General features: G+C 40.0%; 1 protein-coding gene across 1 annotated transcript; it reads right to left on the reverse strand.

Annotated features, from left to right (window-relative positions):
• Positions 1-243: 243 nt before the first annotated feature.
• On the reverse strand, positions 244-22,416 carry LOC130296410 (zinc finger protein 585A-like). The gene is made up of 3 exons (XM_056547906.1): positions 22,411-22,416; positions 19,892-20,942; positions 244-3,090 (listed from the first exon to the last, which is right to left on the reverse strand). Exons 2-3 carry the CDS (start codon positions 20,937-20,939, stop codon positions 356-358), a joined length of 3,783 nt encoding a protein of 1,260 aa, XP_056403881.1. The 5' UTR covers positions 20,940-20,942; positions 22,411-22,416; the 3' UTR covers positions 244-355.
• Between the last annotated feature and the right edge of the window lie 3,094 nt (positions 22,417-25,510).

Genomic DNA, 25,510 nt, shown 5'->3' on the forward strand with positions numbered 1-25,510 from the left:
CTATGGAAGTTCTACTTCCCTGGGTACAATGGGATATGTTTTATATCAGATAGATGTTGACTTGCTTTGTTATGTTACCTGCTGTGTCGACCGGACTTGCTCTTTGAACTTCCATACCTACTGTCCTTATGACTTGTGTATTGTTTATCTTGTTTTTCCCTTTGGGGATTTGAAAAATGTTAATAAACACAGATTTGCATTAAACTATAGTGATGACATAGCTGAATAGGTGACTACGTTCTAAAAGAAAACTTTTATTAACAATTGGGAACAAATTTGGAGATACAGTATATGATATATGTATAAATGTCAGATATCCTATGTACATGGTTAATATATAGATGTGTTATCTGCATCATTTATTGCTCTGAATTGACTTCTCTCCTGTGTGAATTCTTAGATGTCTCATAAGTATTGATTTCTGAGTAAAACATTTCCCACATTCTGAACATGCAAAAGGCTTCTCTCCTGTGTGAATTCTAAGATGTCTGTTAAGTTCTGATTTCTGAGCAAAATATTTACCACATTCCGGACATAAAAATGGCTTCTCACCTGTGTGAATTTTTTGATGTTGAACAAGATGTGATTTTAGAGTAAAACATTTCCCACATTCTAAACATGAAAATGGTTTCTCGCCTGTGTGAGTTCTTTGATGTCTAACAAGATCTGATTTGTGATTAAAACCTTTTTCACATTGTGAACATGAAAATGGCTTCTCTCCTGTATGAATTTTTTGATGTTGACCAAGATTTGATTTGTCAGTAAAACATTTCCCACATTTTGAACATAAAAATGGCTTCTCTCCTGTGTGCATTTTTTGATGCTTGAGAAGAAGAGATTTCAGAGTAAAACGTTTCCCACATTCTGAACATGAAAATGGCTTCTCTCCTGTGTGAGTTCTTTTATGTTTAACAAGATCATATTTCTGAATAAAACATTTTCCACATTGTGAACATGAAAATGGCTTCTCTCCTGTATGAATTTTTTGATGTTGAATAAGTTTTGATTTATAAGAAAAACATTTTCCACATTCTGAACATGAAAATGGCTTTTCTCCTGAGTGAATTCTTTGATGTTGAACAAGAGATTGTTTCACAGTAAAGCATTTCCCACATTGTGAACATGAAAATGGCTTCTCTCCTGTGTGAGTTTTTTTATGTTGAATAAGCCTTGATTTATTAGGGAAACATTCCCCACATTGTGAACATGAAAATGGCTTCTCGTCTATGTGACTTTTTTGATGTATAACAAGAAGTGATTCAGAAGCAAAACATTTCCCACATTCTGAACATGAAAATGGCTTCTCTCCTGTGTGATTTTTTTGATGTTGAATAAGCCTTGATTTATTAGGAAAACATTCCCCACATTGTGAACACGAAAATGGCTTCTCGTCTATGTGACTTTTTTGATGTATAACAAGAAGTGATTCAGAAGCAAAACATTTCCCACATTCTGAACATGAAAATGGCTTCTCTCCTGTGTGAATTTTTTGATGTTGAATAAGATTTGATTTTTTAGAAAAAGATTTCCCACATTCGGAACATAAAAATGGCTTCTCTCCTGTGTGAATTTTTTGATGTTGAGTAAGATTTGATTTAATAGAAAAACATTTTCCACATTCTGGACATGAAAATGGCTTCTCTCCTATGTGACTTTTTTGATGTATAAGAAGAAATGATTTAAAAGCAAAACATTTCCCACATTCTGAACATGAAAATGGCTTATCTCCTGTGTGAATTTTTTGATGTTGAATAAGATTTGATTTATTAGTAAAACATTTCCCACATTCTGAACATGAAAATGGTTTCTCTCCTGTGTGAATTTTTTGATGTTGAATAAGATTTGATTTATTAGTAAAACATTTTCTACATTCTGAACATGAGAATGGCTTCTCTCCTGTGTGAATTTTTTGATGTCTAACAAGATCTGATTTCTGAGTAAAACATTTTCCACATTGTAAACATGAAAATGGCTTTTCTCCTGTGTGAATTTTTTGATGTATAACAAGAAGTGATTTAGAAGAAAAACATTTCTCACATTCTGAACATGAAAATGGCTTCTCTCCTGTGTGAATTTTTTGATGCTTGACAAGAACAGATTTCAGAGTAAAATGTTTTCCACATTCTGTACATGAAAATGGCTTCTCTCCTGTGTGAGTTCTTTGATGTTCAACAAGAATTGAATTCAGAGTAAAACATTTTCCACATTCTGAACATGAAAATGGCTTCACTCCTGTGTGATTTTTTTGATGTTGAATAAGATTTGATTTATAAGAAAAACATTTTCCACATTCTGAACATGGAAATGGCTTCTCTCCTGAGTGAATTCTTTGATGTTTAACAAGAGATCGCTTCACAGTAAAACATTTCCCACATTGTGAACATGAAAATGGCTTCTCTCCTATGTGACTTTTTTGATGTATAACAAGAAGTGATTTAGAAGCAAAACATTTCCCACATTCTGAACACGAAAATGGCTTCTCTCCTGTGTGAATTTTTTGATGTTGAATAAGATTTGATTTATTAGAAAAACATTTTCCACATTCTGAACATGAAAATGGCTTCTCTCCTGTGTGAGTTCTTTTATGTTTAACAAGATCATATTTCTGAATAAAACATCTCCCACATTCTGAACATGAAAATGGCTTCTCTCCTGAGTGAATTCTTTGATGTATAACAAGAGATGGTTTCACAGTAAAACATTTTCCACACTGTGAACATAAAAATGGCTTCTCTCCTGTGTGAATTTTTTGACGTTGACCAAGATGTGATTCATAAGAAAAACATTTTCTACATTGTGAACATGAAAATGGCTTCTCTACTGAGTTAAATATTTGATGTTTAACAAGATCTGATTTCTGAGTAATACATTTCCCACATTCAGCACACGAAAATGACTTGCTCATATTTTGCTGTGATAAATCAGATGATAGAACTGTCTTTAAAGGATGAGATGAGAGATCTTGGCTGTGAAGGGCTGAGGGTGTATCTGGGATAATGGAATGTTCTTCATATGTATCTTGTGTGATATCATCATCTGCTTTATAATCTGAAGATATAAGATTCTCCTCTGATCTCCTGGTACAAGAATCTGCCAAGAATGAAACAGATTTTATTATTAAGTAATAACCTTAACCCCTTAACGACCAGCATTTCCATTTTTGTCCTTTCTAGCTTTATAAGATTCCTAACTTAAATTTTTTTCTTTTATTGGGCCATCTGAGGGTATTTTTTTGCGGGACCAATTGTACTTTGTAATGACACCATTCATATCACCATAAAATATACCACAAAACAATTAAAAATGGACAAGAATTAAATTTTGCTAATTTGGTATGATTTCATGCCATTTACTGGACAGTGAAATTGACAAGTTATCTTTATTGATCAGGCCGGTGCGATCACAAGAATACATAATTTGTATAGTTTTTGCCAAGTTTAGTACTTTTAAATATAACAAACATAAAAACAAAATTGCTTTATATAGCCACATTCTATACTTTTTTAGTTTTTGGTTTATTGAGCTGTGTTAGAAATAATGTTTTGCATCATGATCTGTAGTATTTATGCCTATTTGTTCACATTTTATTCCATTTTCTCTGGGCTATGATGTGACCAAAAAAAGACACTGTTCTGTTTTGTATCTGTTTTACATTTATACCATTCTCTATGTTGCATCATTAAAGTTATAATTAATAGCTCAGATAATTATGCATGTGGTGTTACCAAATAAGTTTATTTTTGTTTACATTTATTTTTTTTACTCTGAAGGGACTTAATGTATATTTTCAACCTGTTGGGGACGGAGGGCGTACAGTTACGCCCTTGCGCCCTGGTACTTAAGGACGGAGGGCGTACCTGTACGCCCTCCGTATTTCCGATCACCACCGATCGCTGGGCGGTGATCGGACTGGGATGACTGCTGATATCTATTAGCAGGCATCCCATGGCAATGCCTAGGGGGGTCCTGACCTAAGGGTCACTAGTGACCCGATCACCTGGAAAATAAGAATGTTCGGGGCTGTCAGAGAAAGTTCCGACCATTCTAAAGGATAGAAGCGAGGTGGCAGTGGTGCCACCTCCTCCTATCCCCTGCCATTGGTCGGTCAGGACTAGCCGACTAATGGCAGTTGGGGGCCAGGTTGGGGGGTGGGGGGGAATGTCCAGCTAACCGGAGCAGAGGCGGCGGCAGAAACATCGGGATGCGGCAGAAGGAGGCAGGCCGGAAAGTGCAGTGGTGGAGGAGGCTGCAGTGAAGATCGCTGGTAAGTGATCTTCACTGTGGCCTTCTAAAAGTTGCAAAACTACAACTTCCGGCATGTTGGGAGTTGTAGTTTTGCAACATCTGGAGGGCCACACTTTGGAGACCACTGTGGTCATCCAGATGTTGCAAAACTACAACTTTCAGCATGCACTGACTGTCTGGGCATGCTGGGAGTTGTAGTTCTGCAACATCTGAAGGGCCAGATATTGCAGAACTACACCGCCCAGCATCCCTGACTGTCAGGTTTGCTGGGAGTTGTAGTTTTGCAACATCTGAAGTGGCACAGTTTGGAGAACACTATACGGTGGTCTCCAAACTGTAGCCCTCCAGATGTTGCAAAACTACAATTCCCAGCATGCCCAGACTGTCAGGGATGCTGGTCAGTGTAGTTCTGCAATATCTGGCCCTTCAGATGTTGCAGAACTACAACTCCCAGCATGCCTGGACAGTCTGGGCATGCTTGGAGTTGTAGTTTTGCAACATCTGAAGGGCTACAGTTTGGAGACCATTACTTAGTGGTCTCCGAGCTGTTCTTCCCCAGTTGTTTCATAACTACAACTCCTAGCCTGCCTTTTGGCTGTCAGTGCATGATGGGAGTTGTAGTTTTGCAACAGCTGTAGGCACACTGGTTGGGAAACACTGAGCTAGAGTCTGTTTCCTAACTCAGTGATTCCAACCGATATGCCTCCAGCTGTTGCAAAACTACAACTCCCAGAATGCACTAACAGACCATACATGCTGGGAGTTGTAGTTTTGGAACAGCTGGAGGCACACGGGTTGGAATTACTGAGCTAGAGTCTGTTTCCTAACTCAGTGGTTCCCCACCAGTGTGCCTACAGCTGTTGCAACACTACAACCCCCAGCATATACGGGTTGTCAGTGCATTCTGGGAGTTGTAGTATTGCAAGAGCTGAAGGTTTGGGGCACCCCCCCCCCCCCCCTCCCATGAGAATGTACAGGGTACATTCACACGGGCAGGGATTTACAGTGAGTTTCCCTCAACAAATTTGAACTGCTGCAAATTTTCAAAAAACTCACTGTGAACCCCCGCCCGTGTGAATGTACCCTAAAAACACTACACTAACACAAAAATAAAAAGTAAAACACTACATATACACGTCCTTACACGTGCCCCCCCCCCCCCAATAAAAATGATACAGCAGTCTCATACAGCAGTGTTTCCTTAACGGAGCCTCCAGCTGTTGCAAAACAACAACTCAAGTATTGTCGGACAGCCATTGACTGTCCTGGCAGGCTTGGAGTTTTGCAACAGCTGGAGGCACCCTGTTTGGGAAACACTGCCATAAAGTTTTGGTGGAGACAAGCCCCATCCTTGTTTCCGGGTCTGCCCCTATTGCAAATTCCTAATTTAGGTCTCAAATGCGCATGGTGCTCTCTCACTACAGAGCCCTGTCATATTTCAAGGCAACAGTTTAGGGCCACATATGGAGTATCTCCGTACTCAGGAGAAATTACAAATTCTGGGGTGATTTTTCTCCTTTTACCCTTTATGAAAAGGTAAAGTTGGGGTCTACACCAGCATGTTAGTGTAAAAAAATTTAAAAAAAATTTACACTAACATGCGGGTGTTAGGAGTGAGAGAGCGCCATGCACATTTGAGGCCTAAATTGGTGATTTGCAGAGAGGTGGCTGAGGGGTAATAGGAAAAATGCCCCCCAAAATTTGTAACACCATTTCTTCTGAGTATATAAATACCCCATATGTGGATGCTAAGTGCTCTGCAGTGCACTACAATGCTCAGAAGAGAAGGAGCACCATTTGGCTTTTGGAGGGAGAATTAGGCTGGAATTGAAGGCCATGTGCGTTTACAAAGCCCCCATGGTGCCAGAACAGTGGAGCCCCCCCCCCCATTTTGGGAACAACACCTCTCACATAATACAGTGAGCATTTACACCCCACAGGTGTCTGACAGAATTTTTGAACAGTCGTCCGTAAAAATAAAACATTTTATTTTTCATTTGCACAGCCCAGTGGGGTGTAAATGCTCACTGCAACCCTTATTACATTCAGTGAGAGGTGTAGTTTCCAAAATAGTGTAACATGCAGGGGGGGGTCCACTGTTCTGGCACCATGGGGGCTTTGTAAACGCATATGGCCCCCGACTTCCATGCCAACCAAATTCTCTCTCCAAAAGCCCAATGGCGCTCCTCCTCTTCTGAGCATTGTATTTCGCCCGCAGAGCACTTTATATCCACACATGGGGTATTTCTGTACTCAGAAGAAATTAACAAGTTTAACAAGTAAGAAGGTTACAAGTTTTTGGGGGCTTTTTCTCCTATTACCCCTTGTCAAAATGAAAAATTTGTGGTAACACCAGCATTTTTTTTCCCTTCATATTTACGTTCCACTTTAACGAAAGTTCGGCAATCACCTGTGGGGTATAAAGACTCAATTTACCCCTTGTTACGTTCCTTGAGGGGTGTAGTTTCCAGAATAGTGTGCCATGTGGTTTTTTTTACTGTTCTGGCATCATGGGGGCTTCCTAAATGCGACATGCCCCCCATAAACCATTTCAGCTAAATTCGCTCTCCAAAAGCCAAATGTGACTTCTTCTCTTCTGAGCCCTCTAGTGCACCCAAAGAAGACTTTACATCCACATATGAGGTATTTCCTTACTCAAGAGAAATGGGGTTACAAATTATGGGGGGCATTTTCTCCTATTACTCCTTGTGAAAATGAAAAGTTTGGGGTAACACCAGCATTTTAGTGTTAAAAGTAAAAATTTTTATTTTCCTGTCCCACTTTAACGAAAGTTTGTCAATCACCTGTGGGGTGTAAAGACTCAATGTACCCCTTGTTAAGTTCCTTTAGGGGTGTAGTTTACAAAATAGTGTGCCATGTGTGTTTTTTTTTTTTTTTACTGTTCTGGCATCATGGGGCCTTCCTAAATGCAACATGAAAAACATTTCAGCAAAATGCGCACTCCAAAATGCCATTGTCGCACCTTCCCTTCTGAGCCCTCTAGTGCACCCACAGAGCACTTAACATACACATATGGGGTATTTCCTTACTCGAGAAAAAATAAATTACAAGATTTTGGGGGCCTTTTTATCTTTTACCCCTTGTAAAAATAAAAAAGAATACAATACAATAACATGTTAGTGTAAAAAATTGAGATTAGATTTTTTCCTCAATTTTTCTGCTATTCCTGTGAAACACCTAAAGGGTTAAACTTTTTGAATGTAATTTTGAATACATTGAGGGGTGCAGTTTTCATAATGTGGTCCATTATAAGGGATTTCCAACATAAAGACCCTCATATTAACTTCAAAACTTTTTCTGAAAAATTGGAAAATTGCTGCTATATTTTGAAGCCCTCTGATGTCTTCAAAAAGTAAAAACCTGTCAATTTTATGATGCCAACATAAAGTTAACATATTGTATATGTGAATCAATATGTAATTTATTTGACATGTCCCTTTTCCTTACAAGCAGAGAGCTTCAAAGTTAGAAAAATGCAAAATTTTCAACATTTTGGAATTTTTCACCAAGAAATTTACCACTAACATAAAGTAGAATATGTCACAAAAAAATAATCTCAGAATCAAATTTATAAGTAAAAGCATCCCAGAGTTATTAATGAATAAAGTGATAGAGGTCAGATTTGAAAATAAAGCTCCCGTTCTTAGAGTCATAATTGGCTCCATCCCCAAGGGGTTAAAAACTACTTTTGAAAATGTTTTACCAAGTTTTTAGTCTCCCTAGGGGACTTGTATAAGCAATTATTCGATTGCTCATACAAATGAATGCAGTACATATATGCATTGCATTGAGCCATTAGAGATGTGCTCTCTTGGTACAGCCCACCATAGGATGCCTCTATTAGGAGCAGAGTCATGTCCGCCACGGACCATAGCATAGGGCTTGGGCTGCGGTGAAAATGGCCAACAAACTCATTGAGGCAACCCAGATCACTGCCCCAGACAGGGCAGCTGTTGAGGCAGAAATGGTCAGCTACACTGTTAAAAGTACTGCCATAGGTCATAAAGAGCAAGAGAGGAATACAACTCAGTATCTTCTCCCAGTGATGTGCGCCCTCCCCCTCCCTCCCCTCACTGACCCGACTGCTGCACAGAACAGGAGAAAAGCAGAGCCGGTGTAGGTCACATGGGGAGGAGCTCAGAAGGAAACACTGCCCAGAATAATGCTGCCCTGCTCTTAGCTCCCAGGGTCCCTGCTGTGCCCTCCTGCTAGTTACTAATATATGTAATAAATATCCTGGGTTGGAGCGGAGCACAGTCAGGGTGAAATAATTTACAGTGCTGAGCTGGGATGTTTCTGTAACAAGTAGGACAAACGGGGACTCTTCAGGGATGGTGGGACATATGCAGCAGTCCTTCTATCCAATAAGTATATTTCATGTCCATATCCCAACTATAATCTACATCCATATATTTCCTTGGGGTCCTACGGCAGCACACAGATGGGTTAAAGGATTCTCCTTGACCTAGAATAGGTACTGATCTAGCAGTAAATATACAGAATACAAGTTAATTAATCAAATTAACCCCACCTGCCCATCAGGCATAAATCACCCAAGAACCAGAACACACGTGTATTGTCTTTTCTTCTTGGAAGAAGAAGGAAGTTACACAGAAGGAAGTATACCTCTATACCTCAGGTTTCTGAGGTCCCTGGGATGAATTGTTATATGGTTGTATAATGTGCGTTATACTAGTCCCTTGGCCCTTATCCTTTGGAAAACAACTGTATACTGGCTGCTTCGCTAGTTTTTCATCATGCGTGCTGTGGCGGTATACGATGGTGTAAGGCTTCCCTACAGAACTGCAGATAACGTACCTCTCCTGGTTCTGTTGCGCTCAACGTGATAGCTAGGATTATGAGCACATTGGTGTTCTCTGGCCGATCAGGTGAAGTGTCTGGCTTCTTCAGGGGGCCGGCATCATGTTGGCACAGCTTCTGTGCTCTCTGGCCCACCGGGAATACTGTCGAGCCAGTAGAAAGGCTCAGGTCATTGCGCTATTCGAGGAGGCCCGCCGCAGATAGGGAAGCACGTTTCTGCACTGTTTCGGCGCATACACCTTTGCCTTTTGATGTCCCACTCAGGAAGGAAGAGGTCTAGGAAGTCTAGATGTGTCAGATGCCAGAAACTGCTTCCAGTTGATTGGGATCAGGATGTTTGTAACCTATGCATTACTCCACAGCAGCCTAATGCTCAAATGGAACCCAGTCCTTCCTTGGTTGGTTAAAACAGTGTTTCTCAAGCCCGGCCTCAAGTCCCCCCAAGAGGTCATGTTTTCAGGATTTCCATTAGTCTTTCACAGGTGATATGACGGTGTCCTGGGCTGGCACGGGAGGCGTCCGGCCTTGGGGAAGATGATGTCCAGGAGTAACTCTGCCGACCGTTAGCACCTTATTCATACGTGCAATCCGCACCACCTGTTACCTGCATCCTCTCACAGCCCCGGTCGGCAGAGTTACTCCTGGACATCATCTTCCCCAAGGCCGGACGCCTCCCGTGCCAGCCCAGGACACTCGGACCCCCGGAGATTCAGCCATTCACCCAGCATACCACCCAGGCGGGCATTGATATCCAGAGTGCCGGACTCAGCCGTGCCAGCCCGGACCTGAGGACTCCAAAGGAGGGTGAGTGGTGCTGTGCACCGAGACTTGACATCTTCATCGCTGACAGTGTTTGCCACATTGTCTGCATTACCTGTCCATGAATTTCCTATTGTAGCTATTGTCGCTACACTCACTACCATATATCGTTACTCCGGACACACCCAAACTAATTGTGACTTTTCATTCTGGACATTTCTTGTGGATTTTTCATTGAAATATCCCTATGAATTACATGGACTGAGAACGTTTTCTCCTGATATATGCAGCAGATATTTAATTAATGAATTTTCTTTGGTGCTACTTACCCATCATATTTATCTCATTTTAATCCTACTATATTCTGTATTTTTTATTATATCTATTTTTTACCCAGTATATTCCATTCGCCTTTAGCAAGGGCCCTGCTAGGCGATTGGTCATATATATCCTTTTTATATAATAAAGACCATTTCTTGGATCCCATCTCCACTAGTCTTTTCCTTTTTCTCTCCCCTGTGCTTTTGAGGACTGGTTCACATAAATATTTTTTATTTATAATTTCTACATAATTATATCAACAGTGAAAGAATAAGGAAATCCAGCAAACATGACCTCTTGGGGGGACTTGAGGACCGCGCTTGAGAAACACTGGGTTAAAAGATGACTTATGCTCCACCTTCACTGAGATGAAAGCTTCCTTTAAAGGGGAAAAAGAGCAAGATTGTCACGATTCGGCTTACAGGTAGTGGATCCTCTGTGTCAGCGAGGGATTGGCGTGGACCGTGCTGGTGGACCGGTTCTAAGAGGCTACTGGTGTTCACCAGAGCCCGCTGCAAAGCGGGATGGTCTTGCTGCGGCAGTAGCAACCAGGTCGTATCCACTAACAACGGCTCAACCTCGCTGACTGCTGAGAAGGCGTGGGACAGAAGGAGTAGGCAGAGGCAAGGTCAGACGTAGCAGAAGGTCGGGGCAGGCGGCAAGGTTCGTAGTCAAGATGGATAGCAGGAGTTCAGGTAACACAGGCTTTGGACAACACTAAACGCTTTCACTGGCACAAGGCAACAAGATCCGGCAAGGGAGTGCAGGGGAAGTGATGTGATATAGCCAGGGAGCAGGTGGAAGCCAATTAAGCTAATTGGGCCAGGCACCAATCATTGGTGCACTGGCCCTTTAAGTCTCAGAGAGTCGGCGCGCGCGCGCCCTAGAGAGCGGAGCCGCGCGCGCCAGCACATGACAGCAGGGGACCGGGACGGGTAAGTGACTTGGGATGCGATTCGCGAGCGGGTGCGTCCCGCTGTGCGAATCGCATCCCCGACGGCCATGTCAGTGCAGCGCTCCCGGTCAGCGGGACCGACCGGGGCGCTGCAGGGAGAGAGACGCCGTGAGCGCTCCGGGGAGGAGCAGGGACCCGGAGCGCTCGGCGTAACAAAGATCTCTCATAAAAAACGTTGTCTCCTTCTCCATCAGCATCTTCCAGTGTCCTGTCAGAGCCAGGCAGCGGTGAGTTTGAAGAAGGAGAAATCTCGGAGGATCTATATCTCCACAAAAAAGATAAAGTGCAGAATTTAATGCTGGCGGTTAAGGAGGTCTTAAAGTCCAGTGAGGATGTCTCCAAGAAATTGAAAAAAGATCAGCTTTTCTACTTTCCTTCTTCTCAAGAGAAAATGTTACCTGCACATCCGATGCTTAAAGAATAGTTACAAAAAGACTGGTCGAAACCGGAGAAAAGAACCAACTCGGGGGCTAGGTTTTGCTCCACTTATAAGCTCTCACCTACAGCATTTGAGAAATGGGAGAACCAACCAAAGGTGGATTCAGCAGCAGCTCAGCTAGCAAGAAAGCCGGTTTCAAAGTGGCAGCAGCGTCCTAGCCGGTGACAAGAGCCCTGAGTATTTCGCTGTCTGAGTTATCACAGGATATTGAAGAAGATTATTCCACGCAAAGAATTGTTGGAGAATCTCTCAACTTTAAAATCCGCCTCTGAGTTCCTATGTGATGCCCCACTGGACATCATAAGGTTCTCCTCCAGAGCACTTGTCCTATCCAATGCCACCAGAAGATCATTATGGATTTAACACTTGGGAGGAGATGTGCCATCTAAAAATTATTTTGTTTCCCTTCCATTTCATCCACCCTCTATGTTTGATCCCCAGTTAAAGGAAATCCCTAAAGGAGTACCTGTCACCAAACTAAACTTTTAATATATTGTTCCTTATGTTATTATAAGACACTTTGCTATTTACTTGCTGTTAAAATTCTCAACTGTTATATGTTTTTAAATGTCATTAAAAAAAACGGGCACTAGGTGACTTTGTTCTGCTTCCTGATGCAAGTCAGTCAGTTAGTTTGGTCTCCACTAGGACTTGAAGAAGTCCAAACTCAGGTAGTGCATGCGGGGCATGGCGAGGCACAGCTCTTCAGTGACATGGCACCTATTGGGTAAACGCCCACTTTCTCCTACCGGGAGCTCATACAATGTCAGCAAGGGGAAAGGTATGATACACAGCTTTCTAAAGCACGGAAATTCTTTTTATGTGCAGGAGGGGTGTTAGGAGTAGTTAGGGAATATAATCTGAGTTAATTTAGAAAATATGGTTTCATGACAGGTACTCTTTAACTCACCTTCCTACGTTCCCCTGTTGCAGTGAAATTGGCGTCCCATTCCTCTGCTGCTGCTTGTCTTCCTACTTCTTAGGCTCAAAACATCACACTGGAGTCAGCGTATTGATGACCGCAGCGATGTCCCGCCTCGGCCAGTGATAGGCTGAGTGCACTGTCATGTAAGGAGCCCGGGTAGTAGGGAGAAGAGGGGCCATGGCTCCTTGCATAACACTGCTCAGCCTATTACCGGCCGTGGCGGGACATCAGTGTGACATTTCAAGCCTATGAAGCCAGAAGCACCGGAGGAAAGGGACACTGATATCTCTGCAATGGGGAAACGTAGGAAGGTGAGTTAAAGTTTGTTTTTTTTACTTTTGCAGCCCAGGCACAGGGGGACTTAAAAATTTGGGCCGCAGTTCTCCTTTAAATTCCTTCATGAAGAGATTTTCCTTATGAGAGGAAAACACAGGTCAAGTCTTATCATGGATAATATAGAAGTCCACTGAGAAGAAGGGAAAATTTTCATTAGTCTGACAGTCTGGGTCAGTACTGAAAAAAACAAGAATACAGTGCCACAAAGAAGAAGCCCTTCACGTCAAAAGAATAAAGACCAATGACGCCAGGCCTCGGGATCATCCGGTGAGAGCCAGGCTTCAAGTTTTTGCATACGTCTGGTCTGCAACATCCTCAGATGCCTGGGTAACAAACACTTTGAAAAACAGATAATCACTAGAAAGAGGAAAACCTACAAACAGGTTTGTGGTCAACAGGGCTTCCAATGTTGTTTCTAAGTTGGTCCAGCAGTTTCTTCTCAAAAGAGCTTTGGAGAAAGTTCTAGACTCAGATAAGGGTAAAGGGATCTTTTCACCAATTTTTGCCGTCCCAAAGTCCAGAGGAGACTAGAGGCTAGTAATAGATCTTTCATCACTAAACAAGTTCTTTGTGAAGAAGTTCAAAATGGAATCAAGTCCGTAGTTCTGGATATTCAAGGAGATTACATGGCGTTGATTGATCTCCAAGACGCATATCTGCACATACCTGTACGTCCAACTCACATCAAATACCTGCAGATAACATTGCAGTCATCAGGTGAAGCATCTCCAGTTTACATGCAAGCCCTTCGGTATCACGTCAGCTTTAAGGGTCTTCACCAAAGTGGTGGTCATCTAGGTGGTGCATCTCAGGCTCCATGGTATACATGTAACCCCTTACCTGGAAGACTGGTTGTTCAAGGCTTCGTCAGGGCATCTCGTCCTCCATCATTTACAAAAGGCAATAAAGGTCCTTCAAGAGCAGTTTCTTGATAAATCACAAAAAGTCTGATCTATCTCCTATAATAAGAAATCTCTACCTGGGTTTCATCATAGACTCTTGCCAAATGCATCTGTTCTTGTCGGGAGATAGAATTCTGAATATTCAGCATTGTCTCCATCACTTTTTGAGCCTCAAATTGTGTACAATCCGGTTTGCAATGAAAATACTGGGATTGTTCCGTGGGCGAAAGCTCATATCACAACACTGCAGGAGGACCCTGATTCAACCATCTTTATTCCAGTAAAAATCAAGATGGATCTGAGGTGGTGGATAGAGCCATCTTGTTTTTTCGAGGAAAGTCTCTCATGTATCCTCAGCCAGTAGTCCACAGGAGACTAATGCCAGGAGAATAAGATCTTCATTTATGCTTTTCTTCCTCTTCCGTGGCATCTCAGGAAGGTGATAGATGAACAAGTTCAGGTGATAGTCATCTTGCCGTTCTGGCCTTGTCGGGTCTTGTTTCAACTTGTATGGGAAGCATCGAAAGGTGATTATGTGATGTTCCCTTTGGTCAAAGATCTTCTTCTTCAAGCGGGCCTCTTCTATCCAGATCTGTCATCTCTGAAACTGGTGGCTTGGAACTTGAACACTCTGCCTTAGAGGGTTTATCCACCATAAGGTGATTTTAGTACCTACTTGACAGACAGTAATGGACATGCTTAGGAAGGATCTGCGCTTGTGGGGCTTTTGGGGCTAAATGGCTTTGTTGTAAGATTACCATAATACTGTGGCTAGCTTTTTATGAACTGGTATTTCCTGTCTGAGTTTTCTCAAATCCCATAATTCCATTTTCCTCCCTCCCACACATCAGCCACCCCACCCATTGAAACATAAATGAACTGCATCCATTCAAAAGACCTGTGGTTTTCAATCAGGGTGCCTACAGCTGTTCCATTAGTTGCAGATTGATTTATCTCCCACCAAGCGATGCCTACACCCATTGAAGCAGACAGGCTCCCTGTCATCAGCTGACTAGTGAGTCAGGTCTCGGCCACATTGCAACCTGGGAAAAATCTGAGACAACAGTAATTTTGTATGCTGTTAAAAATAAATATTGGGGCGAAAATCACAGAAGAATTTCGAGAAAACTGTCACACACAGGTACAGACACTATATTATGAACTACACTAACTTTACAGCCCCAGTAGCATAGTCAAATAAAAAAAATTCCTGGAATATCCCTTTAAGTAACCAAGGGTTACATTATACACTGCTCAAAAAAATAAAGGGAAAAAACACATTGTAACCCCAAGTCAATCACACCTCTGTAAAATCACACTGTCCACTCAGTAAGCAACACTGATTGACAATTTCAGATGCTGTTGTGCAAATGGAACAGACAACTGCCAATAAAGGAGTGGTTCTGCAAGTGGTGACCACAGACCACATCTCAGTTCCTATGCTTCCTGGCTGATGTTTTGGTCACTTTTAAATACTGGCGGTGCTTTCACTCTAGTGGTAGCATGAAACGGAGTCTACAACCCACACAAGTGGCTCAGGTAGTGTGATCCATCCAGGATGGCACATCAATGCGAGCTGTGGCAAGAAGGTTTGCTGTGTCTGTCAGCGTAGTGTCCAGAGCATGAAGGCGCAACCAGGAGACAGGCCAGTACATCAGGAGACATGGATGAGGCATTGTTATGACTTAGAGGGATTTACCTCTTGCCTGACCTTGAGGGCACACTCTACACACACTCTACAAAAGCATTACTGTGGGCAGAGAAGTATCATGTGCCTATGGATCAAATTTGAGGAGCAGCTACTCTGTCCTATCTTACAATCTTCATGAAGCACTACGACCTGGATATCTCTGCATCAGAGGGGTCAGCCTTTGGCACGACTGTCATTCAAGTATCCAGTAACTCCACCTTTTTTTTCTTGTTGTCTGCATTGCTTTGCATGTCCCATCTGTGTGCCATTGTAAGATGACCAGGAAGTGGGAAACATTTTCTTACCTTAAGTTTCCTTTTCCTGGAGTCCATAGGCTGCACAAATTTACCAACCCAAATAAATGTTATTGCTTCATATCATACATGTGTGTTCTGGTTCTTGGGTGATTTATGCCTGATGGAAAGGTGGAGTTAATTTGAATAACTGCTAGAACAGTACTTCTATTCCTGGTCAAGGAGGAGCATTTAACCCATCTATGCTGCCTACAGACTCCAGGACATGGAGACTTCAGGAAAGAAAAAATGGCATTTAATATATATATACATATATATATATACATATATATATATATATATATATATATATATAGATAGATACACACATATATGCTCTTCAGGACACAGGGCATATGCATACGCCCTGCATCCTGAAGGACATAGGGCGTACAGGTACACCCGTGGGAATTCCGGTCCCCGCCACTAGCCGGTTGGGGACCGGACTGGGATGCCATCCCGGCACATCGCCGAGAGGGGTCCTGATCGCCATGTCGGCGATCGCCACAAATCGCTGGTAAATTCAGACCGGCGATCTGCGGCGATTCCGGGTCATTCGAGCTGTTTGCTGTTTGGGCATGTCGGGATTTGTAGTTTTGCAACAGCTGGAGGGCTACAGTTTGGAGATCACTGTGTAGTGATCTCTAAACTGTGGCCCTCTAGATCTTGCAAAACTACAACTCCCAGCATGCCCACACAGCAGTTTGATGTGCAAACTTCAAGCAGGAAACTCCCCATAAACAGCCGCCAGCGTGAATGTACCCTAAAACCACTACACAAACACATAATAAAGGGTAAAACACTACATATACACCCCCTTACACTGCCCCCCCGATAAAAATGAAAATGTATCGTACAGCATTGTTTCCAAAACGCCACCCTGTTTGGTAATCATTGGCGTAGAATACCCCCTATGTCCACCCCTATGCAATCCCTAATTTAGTCCTCAAATGCACATGGCGCTCTCTCACTTTGGAGCCCTGTCGTATTTCAAGGAAACCGTTTAGGGCCACATTTGGGGTATTTCCGTACTCGGGAGCAATTGCGTTAGTGTGCCCGTTAGTGTAAAAAATAAATAAATAAATAAATAAATATATATATATATAATATATATATATATATATATATATATATATATATAATATATATATATATATATATATATATATATATATATATATATTAAGAACAGCACCTCCGGAAATGTCAAGAAAATAAGAAAGAAATTGGGGTGCTCGCATATTCTGAACCTCGGTCCACTGGTTCCTCAATGCATACAAAAATATAGAAGCAGCACACCACAGGTAGAGTTCAAAAGAACGGTGAATTTATTCCATGATGTGAGAGACTATGTTTCTCCAGCCTCACGCTGGCTTTCTCAAGTGCACTTGAGAAAGCCAGCGTGAGGCTGGAGAAACGTAGTCTCTCACATCATGGAATAAATTCACCGTTCTTTTGAACTCTACCTGTGGTGTGCTGCTTCTATATTTTTGTATATATATATATATATATTTAAACTAACATGCTGGTGTTGCCCCATACTTTTTATTTTCACAACAGGTAAAAGGAAAAAAAGACACCCAAAATTAGTAACGCAATTTCTCGGAAATACCCCATATGTGGACGGAAAATGCTCTGTGGATGCACAACAAGGCTCAGGAGTGAGAGCGCACCATATACAGTTGAGGCCTAAATTGGTGATTTGCACAGGGGTGGCTGATTTTACAGCAGATCTGACATAAACGCAAAAAAATAAATACCCCCATGTGACCCCATTTTGGAAACTACACCCCTCACGGAACATAACAAGGGGTATAGTGAGCCTTAGCACCCCACAGGTGCTTGACAAATTTTTAGCAAAAATGCTGGTGTTACCCTAAATTTTTCATTTTCACAAGGGAAAATAGGAAAAAAAGCCCCCCAAAATTTGTAACTTAATTTCTTCTGAGTAAGAACATACCCCATATGTGGATGTAAAGTGCTCTGCGGGCACAGTACAATGCTCAGAAGAGAAGGAGCTCCACTGGGCTTTTGGAGAGAAAATTTGTCCGGAATTGAAGGCCACGTGTGTTTACAAAGCCCCATTAGTGCCAGAACAATGGACCCCAAAAATTTAAATGGGTTAATGGTCACATGGAAATTTGTGGATATTTGTGGAGCAAAACTGGAAAAAAACGCCATTTTGCAACTTTGAGTGGGCTTCCGCTTCTATGTTTTCATATAAAAAAAAAAAAAAAGAATATGCCTAAAATTGTCCTCTTTTGACCGCCATTATTTTTCCATATACGGGGCTGTATGAGGGCTTATTTTTTGTGATCTTTAGTTTTTATCGGGACCATTTTTGTTTTGATGGGCCTTTGATCACTTTTTAATTTTTTCCACGTATATAGAGTGATCAATAATATATTTTTTTACGTTTATACTATTTAGCATGCACTATCATTTACATTATATTTAAGAGTATTCCGGCTTTATACATCTTATCCCCTATCCAAAGGATAGGGGATATGATGTATGATCCCAGGGGTCCCACCACCGGGGGCCCCCAGGATCTCAGGGCAGCCCCCGGCATTCTGGAAAACTTCTGTGTGAACATAGCCTTACAAAGAAATAACAAAGGGAATGTCCAGCACAGGTGCATTATATGAGGCGGATGGAGTCGAGCTGACTTTGCCACATATGTGTTTATTTGTTTTTTGAAGCACTATGGGGGAGATTTAATAAAAACTGGGTAAAGGAAAAGTGGAGCAGTTGCCCATAGCAACCAATCAGATTGCTTCTTTGAAGCAAAGGACTGTCCGAGCATGCTGGGAGTTGTAGTTTTGCAACAGCTGGAGGCACCCTGGTTGAGAATGCTGTGGGAAAAAGGGGCATCATTTACTCATCATTATCAAAAATCTATAAAAATGGCTCTACTAGGCATATGACTATATATTAGTGCACCGCATGCCTTATCTCAGGAATGGTGAAAGTCAGATAACCCCTTTAACCCCTTAAGGACGCATTTCAGTTTTTGAATTTTCGTTTTTTCCTCCTTACCTTTTAAAAATCATAACCCTTTCAATTTTCCACCTAAAAATCCATATTATGGCTTATTTTTGCGTCACCAATTCTACTTTGCAGTGACATTAGTCATTTTACTCAAAAATCCACGGTGAAAAGGAAAAAAAATTATTCTGCGACAAAATCAAAGAAAACGCCATTTTGTAACTTTTGGGGGCTTCCGTTTCTACGCAGTGCATATTTCGGTAAACATGACACCTGATCTTTATTCTGTAGGTCCATATGATTAAAATGATCCCCTACTTATATAGGTGATTTTGTCGGACTTCTGGAAAAAATCATAACTACATGCAGGAAAATTTATATGTTTAAAATTGTCATCTTCTGACCCCTACAACTTTTTTATTTTCCACATACAGGGCAGTATGAGGACTCATTTTTTTATCCACTTTTTAATGGTATAAAAAGTGACCAAAAATACGCTTTTTTGGACTTTGGAATTTTTTTATGTGTACGCCATTGACCGTGCGGTTTAATTAAAATTTATTTTTATAGTTCGGACATTTACGCACACGGCGATACCACATATGTTTATTTTTATTTACACTATTTTATCTTTTTAATGGGAAAAGGGGGGTGATTCAGACTTTTATTAGGGAAGGGGTTAAATGATCTTTATTAACACTTTTTTTTAAACTTTTTTTTTGTAATGTTATAGCTCCCATAGGGACCTATAACACTGCACACACTGATCTCCCATGCTGATCACTGACATGTGTTAACACGCCTGTGATCAGTGTTATCGGTGCTTGACTGCTCCTGCCTGGATCTCAGGCACGGAGCAGTCATTCGCCGATCGGACACCGATGAGACAGGTAAGTGCCCTCCCGGTGTCCTGTAAGCTGTTCAGGACGCCCCGATTTCACTGCGGCGATCCCGAACTGCCCGACTGAGCAGCCGGGATACTTTAGCTTCAGACGCTGCGATCAGCTTTGATCGCCGCGTCTAAAGGGTTAATACAGGGCATCAACGCGATGGGTGATTTCCCGTATTAGCCATGAGTCACCGCGTGACCCCGCGGCATATCGCGGGAGCCGGCAGAGGACGGAAATATACGTCCTTCGTCGTTAAAGGGGTTAAATAATCTGTGACTCTTCTCTGTGTTTATGGGGTAAACTCACCTGGATGGTTACTTGAAGTAATGTCCTCCTTATACTGCTCATCACCGCTAACATCTGTCTCTTCTTCTTCCTTTATGTCTGTAGTATTAGTATAGATCAGATCTTTCCCTGTAGGAATGTCCTCCATATACTGCTCATCACCGCTCACATCTGTCTCTTCTTCTTCCTTTATGTCAGTAGTATTAGTATAGATTAGATCTTTGCCTGTAGCAATGTCTTCCTTATACTGCTCATCACCGCTCACACCTGTCACCTCCTCTTTTTCCTTTATGTCTGTAGGATTAGTATAGATTATATCTTTCCCTGTAGGAATTTCCTCCTTATACTGCTCATCCCCCCTCACATCTGTCTCTTCTTCCTTTAGGTCTGTATGATATTTGCCTAAAAGAATGTCTTCCTTATACTGCTCATCACCGCTCACATCTGTCGCTTTTTCTTCTTTTATGTTTGTAGCATTAATATAGATCATATTTTTCACTGTAGGAATGTCCTCCATATACTGCTCATCACCGCTCACATCTGTCTCTTCTTCTTCTTCTTCCTGTATGTCTGTAGTATTAGTGAAGATTAGATCTTTCCCTGTAGGAATGTCCTCTTTATACTGCTCATTACCCCTCACATCTGTCTCTTCTTCCTTTATTTCTGTAGCATTAATATAGATCAGTTCTTTCCCTGTAGGAATGTCTTCTTTATACTGCTCATCGCCACTCACATCTGTCTCTTCTTCCTTTATGTCTGTAGCATTAATAAAGATCAGATTTTTCCATGTAGGAATGTCCTCAGTGTACTGCTCATCACCACTCACATCTATCTTTTTTTCCTCCTTAATGTCTGTAGCATTAATATAGATCAGATCTTTCCCTGTAGGAATGTCCTCATTATACTGCTCATCATCCCTCAAATCTGTCTCTGCAAATTTTTCCTTTATATCTGGAGCATTAATATAGATCAAATCTTTCCTTGTAGGGATGTCCTCCTTATACTGATCATCACCGCTCACATCTGTCTCTGGAGCATTAATATTGTTCATATTTTCTTTCTGATTCATAAGCTGCAAAAAAAATATTGTAAATGTTACCAGACAGTAGGAGAAGTCATGTGGAAGGTTCATGTGAGCAGAAAAGATAGTTGCACCAAATAGGGAAGATGTTAAAATTTGAATTCCACCCCTGGAATTACCTATTAGTGAGGAGTTAAAGATGTAAATATATACATTCATACCCATAATAAATATATATATATATATATATATATATATATATATATACACACAGAGATCAGGTTCAGGGCACATGCACCTTGCAAATTGGACTGGTTGGGCAATGCAGCATTATTTTGGGATATATATATATATATATATATATATATATATATATATATATATATGTGTGGTCATGGCAAACCAAGCATAACAACCCAAACACCTTATCCTATGCATTATGCAAAGTGCCATGAAATGTAGGGTAAATATGACTACAGAGGCAAAGATCACACATGTAGGATTGTTATACATACACAACATCTGAACCTCAAGCATAAACCCTCATATAACAAGATGCTGAAACTACTGACATTCACCCATGTGGACTGAGATGTCGCGGGAGCAACAGAGAATTACACCGAAAACACATGTGGTAATATGAGGCACCGCGGGCGCTGGCCTAACCTGTGTGGTAGTATGACCTGACATGGCCATGAGATACAACCATAAGTAGATTGGGACATGATACAAAGTAATGGCCGCCTGCAATAATGTCATTGTGATCCCGGGAGAGGGTGACCCTGGAACATCAGGTGGAAACTCTGTGAGTAACCAGCCTGTCCTGTAGGACCCACACCCCACAGAAGATCTACCAGGTGACCAAAGGGTTACTTATACCTGATAATACACACACATATATATATACACCCACACCCCACAGAAGATCTACCAGGTGACCAAAGGGTTACTTATACCTGATAATACACATATATATATATATATATATACACCCACACCCCACAGAAGATCTACCAGGTGACCAATGTGTTACTTATACCTGATAATACACACATATATATATATATATATATATATATATATATATATATACACCCACACCCCACAGAAGATCTACCAGGTGACCAATGTGTTACTTATACCTGATAATACACATATATATATATATACACACACACAGATATATATAAGTATATATATATATATATATATATATATATATTGCGCAATCCTCGGGTGTTGCGGTATCTTGTACCTTTTTTATTGGACTAACAGTATTTTGTAGAGAAGATTTCTGGATTCCACCATTTTTCTCATGAAATGCTTTTGGTTTGAAAAATGGAGGAATCATGAAATCTTCTCTACAAAATACTGTTCGTCCAATAAAAGAGGAACAAGATACTGCAACACCTGAGGATTGTGCATCACTGGACTAATACGGCTTCTTCTAACTATATATATATATATATATATATATATATATATATATATATATATATATGCACACACATAGACATACACACAAACCTTCTCCTGAAGAGCAATACAGGAAGTGTACTAACAGGACCTGCGATGATGTCACAGTCAGGTGATCAGTCACATGGAGGAGTAGGAGTCACATGATCAGGGGCTGCTGCTCTCGCCTCATCTGCTCAGTGTAGAGATAAATGATGTCAGAGGACGGTGACTGTAGGTGTCTATGTGGATAAGAAGATGTATGGACACCGACAATAACAGGACAAAATACACTAAATGTCTGTATTATAGTATATACATGTATTATAGTATTATAGTATATACATGTATTATAGTATTATAGTATATACATGTATTATAGTATTATAGTATATACATGTATTATAGTATATACATGTATTATAGTATTATAGTATATACATGTATTATAGTATTATAGTATATACATGTATTATAGTATTATAATATATACATGTAGTATAGTATTATAGCATATACATGTATTATAGTATATACATGTATTATAGTGTATATGTCAGAGGACGGTGACTGTAGGTGTCTATGTGGATAAGAAGATGTATGGACACCGACAATAACAGGACAAAATACACTAAATGTCTGTATTATAGTATATACATGTATTATAGTATTATAGTGTATACATGTATTATAGTATTATAGTATATACATGTATTATAGTATTATAGTATATACATGTATTATAGTATTATAGCATATACATGTATTATAGTATTATAGTATATACATGTATTATAGTATTATAGCATATACATGTATTATAGTATTATAGTATATACATGTATTATAGTATTATAGTATATACATGTATTATAGTATTATAGTATATACATGTATTATAGTATTATAGTATATACATGTATTATAGTATTATAGCATATACATGTATTATAGTATTATAGTATATACATGTATTATAGTATTATAGTATATACATGTATTATAGTATTATAGTATATACATGTATTATAGTATTATAGTATATACATGTATTATAGTGTATATGTCAGAGGACGGTGACTGTAGGTGTCTATGTGGATAAGAAGATGTATGGACACCGACAATAACAGGACAAAATACACTAAATGTCTGTATTATAGTATATACATGTATTATAGTATTATAGTATATACATGTATTATAGTATATACATGTATTATAGTATTATAGTATATACATGTATTATAGTATTATAGTATATACATGTATTATAGTATTATAGTATATACATGTATTATAGTATTATAGTATATACATGTATTATAGTATTATAGTATATACATGTATTATAGTATTATAGTATATACATGTATTATAGTATTATAGTATATACATGTATTATAGTATTATAGTATATACATGTATTATAGTATTATAGTATATACATGTATTATAGTATTATAGTATATACATGTATTATAGTATTATAGTATATACATGTATTATAGTATATACATGTATTATAGTATATACATGTATTATAGTATTATAGTATATACATGTATCATAGTATTATAGTATATACATGTATTATAGAATTATAGCATATACATGTATTATAGTATTATAGTATATACATGTATTATAGTATTATAGCATATACATGTATTATAGTGTATATGTCAGAGGACGGTGACTGTAGGTGTCTATGTGGATAAGAAGATGTATGGACACCGACAATAACAGGACAAAATACACTAAATGTCTGTATTATAGTATATACATGTATTATAGTATTATAGTATTATTGTATATAATGTATTATAGTATATACATGTATTATAGTATTACAGTATATACATGTATTATAAGAAGAAGCAGAATGTCCAGCGCGAATGAAAAGGAACTGGATGTTTATTCCAATAGCCAAAAAGACACGTAGAACATGACAAGGTGACGCGTTTCGGTCCTAAGGTTGGACCTTAGTCATACACTAGTATACAGTGAGTACAAACCTTATATAGGTGGCCCTTCAAACGCCGACCAGTAATCCGGCCGCATCCGAATAGGGTCCTCCTCCTATCTCCGTGACGTGGGGGGGATGAGTAAAGCCCGGAGCGAAGAATGAAAAAGTGAAAAGAAAAAAGCGGAGACAAAAAAGCAAGGAAAAGAAAAAGAAAAAGGAGGTGGAACAAGAAAAGGAAGAAGAAAAAGAAGAAAAAGGACCATACGTAATCGCCCCCACGTGACGGAGAAAGGTTACAATCTTAGACAATGCAAAAGGTCAATAAAAACAATAACGTTTATTACATGTAAGTGAAATATTTTAAAAAAAAAAGATCAATAATAAAACACATAATCTTATTCTAAGACTACTCCCAAAATGGAGAGAAGGAATGAAGGGAATGTACTATGTTTGGGGTTTCATAAGGAAAAGAAATGGAAAAAGAAATTGTTAAACGATAAACAGTAAATTAAATGGTATTACTATTTTTTATATATAATAAAAAAAAAAAATGTAATTCACTATATATAAGTAAATACATAATATGATGAAATAGTATGTACCAATAACTTTCTCACAAGAGAAAGAATACTATATCCTATGAAACCCTAACATAGATACTCGTACAGGATCAGCAAGTAGCTAGATTAGTCTGGGGTACTGGAACCGGTCAGGGAAAAGGATTAGCGGAGGGGACAGGGGAAAAAAGAAAACAGAGGTGAGAAAGCCCATGGTATAATAGTCATGAGCATCCTAATTGAGAGGAACAAGGGAAATTTAAATAGGAAAGGCAAAACCAATTAAATGGAGGGAGCAAAACATAAATAAATTCGAGTATGGGGTACCCGTACAAAAAAGAGTATTTCAATAAAGCAAATAGGAGGAACAGAGCTAAATGAATCTCCAACCAAAAATCACTAATAATGGAGAATGGTGTCCATCCTTTTATTAAGGCCCCGAGGGACGCGACTGTCCAATCTCAAAATCCAATAGACCTCTCGGTCCAGGAGTTTGAGTTTGACATTGCCGCCCCTCACAGGTGGGCTGACTCGTTCTAGCCCCTGTAGTATAAGGGATGACGTATTGCCGGCATGCACCTCGGCTATATGTCTCGAGACCATAGAGATATGTCTTGAATTAAAGTGGGGTATATCCGAGA

The sequence above is a fragment of the Hyla sarda genome, chromosome 1, assembly GCF_029499605.1.
Source record: "Hyla sarda isolate aHylSar1 chromosome 1, aHylSar1.hap1, whole genome shotgun sequence".
In the NCBI taxonomy this organism is placed as follows: domain Eukaryota; kingdom Metazoa; phylum Chordata; class Amphibia; order Anura; family Hylidae; genus Hyla; species Hyla sarda.

Coding starts and splice junctions, on each gene's coding strand:
- LOC130296410 (XM_056547906.1), bottom strand. CDS start 20,939: ATGAATCAGAAAGAAAATATGAACAATATTAATGCTCCAGAGACAGAT. Junction 3,091..19,891: donor TACTTCAAGTAACCATCCAG/GTGAGTTTACCC, acceptor CATTCTTGGCAG/ATTCTTGTACCAGGAGATCA.